At 39.9% G+C, this 7,013-nt stretch overlaps 1 protein-coding gene across 1 annotated transcript in view; it reads left to right on the top strand.

Moving 5' to 3' along the window:
• LOC108243983 (golgin subfamily B member 1-like) overlaps positions 1–7,013 on the top strand; it is a 79,321-nt gene that overhangs the window by 22,208 nt on the left and 50,100 nt on the right. The window contains exons 10-14 of the mRNA XM_025008966.2: positions 2,627–2,930; positions 3,134–3,249; positions 3,744–3,861; positions 3,952–4,043; positions 5,839–5,990. Coding sequence (XP_024864734.1) covers positions 2,627–2,930; positions 3,134–3,249; positions 3,744–3,861; positions 3,952–4,043; positions 5,839–5,990 — 782 coding nt within the window. The remainder of the gene's footprint in view (positions 1–2,626; positions 2,931–3,133; positions 3,250–3,743; positions 3,862–3,951; positions 4,044–5,838; positions 5,991–7,013) is intronic.

The raw sequence follows: 7,013 nt of genomic DNA, 5'->3' as shown, positions 1-7,013 counted from the left end.
AAAGTTCAGTTAAATGTCACTTCGAAATAAAGCTTGAAAAAAGTAAGAAATTAGATTATTTTTTTCATATTTTTCAGAGAATAACTGACAACGTACGTAATTGGGGTATATCGTGATATATATCGTTATCGTGATATAAAATTACCCATATCGTGATATAGAATTTTTTCCATATCGCCCAGCACTAGCGTCTTCACTGGTGGTTAGTGCACTTCCGAAACTTGTGTAAACAACGAAAGCGCTATGGACAACGTTGACCCTGTGTTGTTGCTGTTTTTTGGGGATTCTCCTGAGACTTCAGGAAGAGAGGAGCAGTGGAAGAAATGCTCTGGATGCCACGATTGTTGCGCAGAGTAGGACAGCTGTTATCTGCCGGAGATTTCAGGCTTTACAGGCCTTCAGCTGGGGGACAGATGGCATAAACATTGCAGGCTAAGCTAACGCTGTTGTTTATATTCCTACCTTCGCTCTTTATGCTTGCATTTGGTCACACCCACGACCAATGAGTGAACAGGAGCTAAGCTTGCGCCGCCCACGAAGCAGGGCCGACCCGGCTGGCCCGACTCCGAAGCGGGTACCAAAGAAGCAGGGACCGAGTACAAAAAAATGCAGATGTAAACGCTCGCAAAGCGAGCCGAGTAGAATGGAGCCGGGACCGTTAGGGTCCATGTAAAAGGGGCATGAGTCTTTCTGACACCTCATCCTTCAAGTCTGTCACATGACTCTAAAAACTGGGCAAAGGAATGTTTAGGCCTTGTTTGGTAAAAAGTCAATCTCGTTTGTTAAATTTATAAAAAGGCAGCACAGACCTTTTTATAACTTTCTTTCAGAATCATTAAATAATCTTGTTAAATATTTATTTATTTCACACTGACCTGTTGGCACACAATGATGCTTGGCTTATGATCTGATTTAGTACACAGGGCAATTATTTTGGAACTCTGTGCTGAAATGTCCCCAGAGTGACGCAGGGAAACTAGGAGAAGCTGTGCATTGCCAGTTCAAGACCTCACCATGCTGGGTTTTCTACAACCAGAGCCTTTCAGCTCGCTGGCTGGTCAGGTTTTTCACAGTTGTCTCTGAGCCGTGCAATACCAGCCATATGGGACAGCCTCATCCATATGTTCCCCACATATATCAAATTCTCCTACACCATGGCTAAAATGCTCTGTCAGTGCACAGCAACTTATTTCTTAACATCAACTATTTAATAAAAAAGCCCCAGATTGCCTCTGCTTTTACAGTAATTATGTTATTAAAGACATGGGTAAAATTGGAAATACCTCAGCCTCAGAAGTGTGCTGCCAGCACATCTGTGTCCCCGTTCACTTAATTTATTTCCAACAATAGGGTGTAACTCTTGCACAATAAGTGGTATCTAACATTATAGGAGGAGACGTGATGAGCGGCTCTCCTTTGCTTTACTCTTACCATCATGTCTGACCATTCAATCTTTTTGTTTCTTCTGCAGGTGTGTGCTGCTCTAACAACCTCAGCTTCACAGACACAGTCACTCCTCAGAACACAAATGCCAGAGGACAATGTGCCAAATACATTTTGACACACCACTACCTTATTTAGAAGCTCCTCTGACACACAATTGATAAAATTTCTCATCTTTTTGCATCTAGACATAATTTTTGATCACTCAAGAAAGAGAATCACACATTCAGGATATATTTGCATATTTAAATCGAGCTGTTTCAGGAGTGGTGTCTCATGTACCCTCAGTTCCACATATATTGGCTTGTATGAAGGAAATGCGTGCAGAAACATGAATTCACAGGGTTTCAGTTTGAAAGCTGCACACTCTTTGGTACATGAGGCCCCAGATGTGTTTTTTAAACTTTGACATTAACTATTGCAGTTAGCCATGTTTGTTTTTTAGCAAAATATGTCATGAACCACTTGACAGCTTTTAATGATACTCCCAGAAAGTAATCACTGAATGTACATTTACAACTGATAAACCTTTGAATTTACTTGGATAAAAGATAGCTGTCACAGCCAACGAAAACCCAAATATTGTTGTAACTCAGCCAGTTCTGCAGATTTTGAGCTAAAATGAAAGAAGCTGAGAGTGATCCTCTGCACATACTTTGTGCACTAATACATTTCACAAGATCTCACAATAACACGAGTCTGCGCATAGCGTCATTTACAAGGCATGAAAGGCAGTGAGCGATGTGTATTCCTTCAAGGAATGCTAAGACTTTATTTTAGTGTCTTGAATTTGCCTTAGCGATAACTAGAGAAATATATGGATTATGATGCTACTCTCTCTGAGAGAGATCCAAATTGCAAACAGTCAAAGCTTTGTGAATTGTAATTATGATTGTCAAATAAATTCCTTTCCAGCTGTCAGTCCTTGAGTCCCTTGGTTAAGTTAGAAACAACATCGGCCCTTGTCAAAGAGCTCGTCTCTGCCGAACAAGTTTGGTTAAGTTCTGCTTTCTACCTCCTGGTTGCTCATTCCCCTCTGTGATGACATTGTACAGAAACTTCTCCTTTGACCTTAGACATGTGACTGCCCTTTGTTGTTTACTGGCCATTATTGTGCTGCAGGTTGGATGTCAAATGTCTTTGTCCTCTACAGCTGACCTGACATCCTCTTTTATCCCCACAGGAGCTTACGGAGCGACTGCGTTGGCTACAAGTAGAACGGGAGAGCCTTGAATCCAAGCTGGAGGCAGAGAAGCACGTGATGCGAGCACAACTCCGTGACCTAATAGAGAAGCATCAGGTGGAAGTCCAGCGAATGACTGAGCAGCATCAGGCACAGATGGTCCAAATCCAGCAGGACTTGTTAGGACAGCTGGAGGAGCTCAGGAGAACCTCATTAACAGCACTGTCTGTCAACGAGCAGGCCTCAGGAGGAGGAAACCTGCCCACAGATTCAGCCTCCATTCAGAGGATCACTGAGCTGGAAGGTTGCTGCTTTATCGTGATTATTCAGTTCGCTTTAGCAAAGTGCTCATTACTAAAATGAATAAAGTTGTAAATTTTTCAGACAGACAAAAACACTGTTCTGTTTTCAGATATTTTTTTGGAAAAAAAAACAGCAATAAAAACAAGATTTCAGTTCCACTGAATATCTATTTTGTGTCATAAGCTTGCTTCTGATTTCTTTCAGCTCAAGCTAAACAAAAAACAGAAGATGCCAGTAGATCAGAGGCAAAGTTCCTAAAAATAAAAGCTTGGTCCAAATCTCGAATCAAGCAACTGGAGGAGGAGCTGAAGAAGAGCCGGGTGAGCTTTTTCAAGGAGTATATTTATCACCAGCCGCTAATGGCAAAGATTGATGTTTTTGTGTGTTACCAAAAAGTCTCATGAATCACTGGACACATTTTTTTGAAACTTTCAGAAAGTAATAATTTGGTGTACATCTACAAATGATTCATATAAGGTGGCTTCCACAGCTAATTAATCTTAGTCAACTCAAAAATGGCTATAACTAAACAATTTAGGTAATTTTACTGATATTATGCTAAAAGCTGGTGCAGTTGTAGCTGAGTCAGTCAGTTATGTCAATATGACATCTCGTAATATTACATGAGATCACCCACAATACATTTTACAAAATTTGACCAAAACAACTACAACTTTGTGATTTCTCAAAATTTCTTTTGTATTAAACTTAGTCTTTATATTTTCAGTTTACTGTCTAAAGTGAAAAAATGTAAACGGAACAAAAGTCTCTTAGGTTAATTTGAACAAAAAATATTTTCTCTGCCTTCTTTAAGGCTGGAGCTGGTCCTCCAGACCTGATGGCACTGTGGAGTCGAATCACAGCACTGGAGGAGGAGAGAGAGGAAAACCTGTGGAAGCTGGAGCAGTATGAGGAGCTGAAAGCAAAAAGTGGTACTGACCTCAAACCTGAAATGTTAAAAGAATGCCAACAAGTCTTAATTAGCTTTGATAGGAAAATAAACATGTAGTGTTTTCTGCTAGAAATGTTGGAGGCCAAGCTGGTGTTGTATGAGGAGCAACAGAGGACACTGCAGGCAGACCTGGAGCAGTTCACCAAGAGGGCAGCTTCTCAGGTCGGGGTCTTTTTTTTAAACCTTGTTCATTGAGTTTCAAGCCTTGTCCACATGTAACCGGGTCTTTATAAAACCGAATATCTCCGCCACATTGTTTGAAGAAATGATACCATTCACACGGGATCGGTTTAAAAAAAGCGTTCATCCACACGAATCCATTGAATTTCACCACTGAGTGTTGTTTTAAACATGCAAAACCCATAGGAGGCATGTTTAAATCATCATCATTTATGACCACTGATCCAAAACCGGCGACGTTGAATGACAGCGGCATTGTGCCTCCATATTGGGTGGGACAGCTGGTATAAAACTGCTGCCATCCAAATGCTCCTTCTCCTTTGCAATTCAATGTATTGTAGCAGTGGGGTTTGTAAAAACAAACAGGCAAAAAGCATCTGAACCAAGGTAAAAATCGGCCCCTCTTTGATAGCAGACATTTTCCCTTTACTGCATGGTCAAACAATTACTATGTTCAGCACATGACTTGTCACAGACTATAATGCGCGGACCTTTAAATCTCTGGTTACCAATGTCCACGCAAACACAAAAATGGAGAATTCGCAAATCTTCACCTTAGCTGGAGTTTTCATTATCAATCGTTTTTAGTGCAATTTAATGGAGGTTACGTGAGGATGGAAGGCCAAATCACGTAAAAAACTGTTCGGATTACCAGATACCCAGCTATGTGTGGACAAGGCCTTACAGTCACGAAAAAAGAGAAGTCCTCCCTGTTTAAACTCTAGGATTTTACACATCAGGACATAATAAAAATGATCTATTCAAATGTAACAGCAACTGTACAAAAACACACAATTTACAATGTCATTGTTTTCTAAAACCAGACAAAATGAAAAAGCTGTGTGAAAAATTGCATCCAGGTTTTGATCCAGTAGAATGTCTTTTAACAGCAATGACCCTCAGTAGTTGTTTTCTGTAGGACTGGTTGTGGAGGTATTTTGGCCCACTCTTCTTTCCATTATTGTTTCAGTTTATTGAGGTCTGCAGACATTGGTTTCTACTCAACTCTCTTTACCATCTGGAGTTGAGTCACATGACCGATTTGAATCGCTTTAGCGAAAGAAAGAAGTGCCCTCTTGGACACTCTGTTTCAGTTCGTGTCAGAAATACAGACTTCGAAGTATACAACAGTTTTTAAATCATGTTAATAGGCCAAGGAAAACCAGCGTTATGATAAATAAATCACCCCTCATCTTTTGTCTTAAAAACATCATCACCATATTTGAAATGCGTTAGAGTGAGAGGCGGCAGCGAAGACAGAGTCTTGGGGAGAAAACCCCCCATCCTCCATCTGATCTCACCTCCAACCCTGCCAAAGTTATCAGTCAAGCAGCAAAAAAAAAAAAAAAAAAATTACAGTAAGAAGAAGAAAGAGGCAACATAAGAATTACTAATTAAAATAATGGAGGGAGGGAGGGAGGGAGATGACTCAGAAACAGCGGAAAGTGTGCATGTGTGCAGGGCCGTAACTAGACTTTAAAAAATACTGAAGTCAATTACTCATTATCCCCCTGCACATCAGTTACAATGAAGACCAAAACTTAGTTAAAGTAGAAGCATTTATTTAAAACAAGTGACTTGAATGTGTATAATGACATGATGGAATCTGCTGTTTATTTTTGTACACTTGAAGTTAGATGAGAACCTGATGAAGATCAGATTATTTTCTTATTTCCTGATATGTAAAACGACATAACACCCCCCCCATTAATTGTCTAAATGACAACAACAAAATAAGAGACTGACTGTTTTTGCTTTGCAATAATCATAATCACAGGCTAGTGAATCCGGAAGTGCTGATGACACGCAGAGCCAGGTACTAGAGTGGCAGGAGATGGTTGCTGAGACAGTCAGTGCCAGGGACCGGGCCCGGGAGGAGAAGGCTGTCATGGCCCTACGAATCAGCCACATGGAGGAGGAAAGAGAGGGTAAGGTTAACTCTGAAAGATGATGACACATAAACACATGTCGACTGAGTTGACTGAGATGGAGTCAACAGTAAGAACAACTGGAGAAAATATAAAGTTCATGATTCAAAAGAAAGCAGAGTCACTTTATATTTTAAAGAAAAAGATGGTCAAATTTTGGTAGTTTTCATGCACAAAACCTATCAAAAGTTTAGACTTACCAATTTCTTCAAAATGAATGGGTAGGAGAGTTGTTTCTGATGGTGAACATGCATCCACCTGAAGCACACTTCATCTGCTTTGTAATCTTTACTCTGTAAATTAACAATGCTCATGCTTGTTTATTTTTCTCTAAATGAAAGCAGTCCTGTTTAAAACTCCTGATCCAGTCCTCATTTCTTTAGTTTTAACTCAGTTTCTGTCCTTGTACCTGAGCGTTTTCAAAGGAATTCATTTTGTCTGTTTGACTTTGTTCAGTCACTTAACCTGACCTCTGAATTATTGAGACATAAAAAGGCTCCTAAACTCATGAAATGAACCAGTGTTGTCGACACATAAAGAACTCGGCAAAATAAAACTATTTCCATTGTCTCTTTAGGCTCTTTAGCAGCTGTCTGTCACAAAGACACATGGTGTTCCTTTTTTCTTTGTTGAAGCAATGAAAAATACCAATGATAACACAGTAAATAGGATTTTAGCTCCAACAAGACAATTCCCTAGGAGCTGTCAGCTGAAATCTTAATATACAGCATATGGTCAACTGAAACTTTTATGCACCAGCCCATTAAAGGTTTAGGAACGCCTTCATTGACATTTCTCAAGTGTCAGGTCATTGCTGGATTTCCTTCTTATTTCTTAAACACATGACACTCCTCCACAAAGGAGGAGGCGTGGCTTCAATATTTAAGAATACCATAAACTGTAGTAAAATCTCTTTGGGAAATTTCACGTCTTTTGAGTATCTTGGAATTGAGGTAAAAGGCCACAAACGAACCTTGACACTAACTTTATACAAAACCCCAACATATGTGAAAAATTTCTTCAC

Source organism: Kryptolebias marmoratus, linkage group LG15 (assembly GCF_001649575.2).
Source record: "Kryptolebias marmoratus isolate JLee-2015 linkage group LG15, ASM164957v2, whole genome shotgun sequence".
NCBI classification, from domain to species: Eukaryota; Metazoa; Chordata; class Actinopteri; order Cyprinodontiformes; family Rivulidae; genus Kryptolebias; species Kryptolebias marmoratus.
Note: the sequence above shows the minus strand (reverse complement) of the source record. Positions and strands in the feature narration are given on the sequence as shown.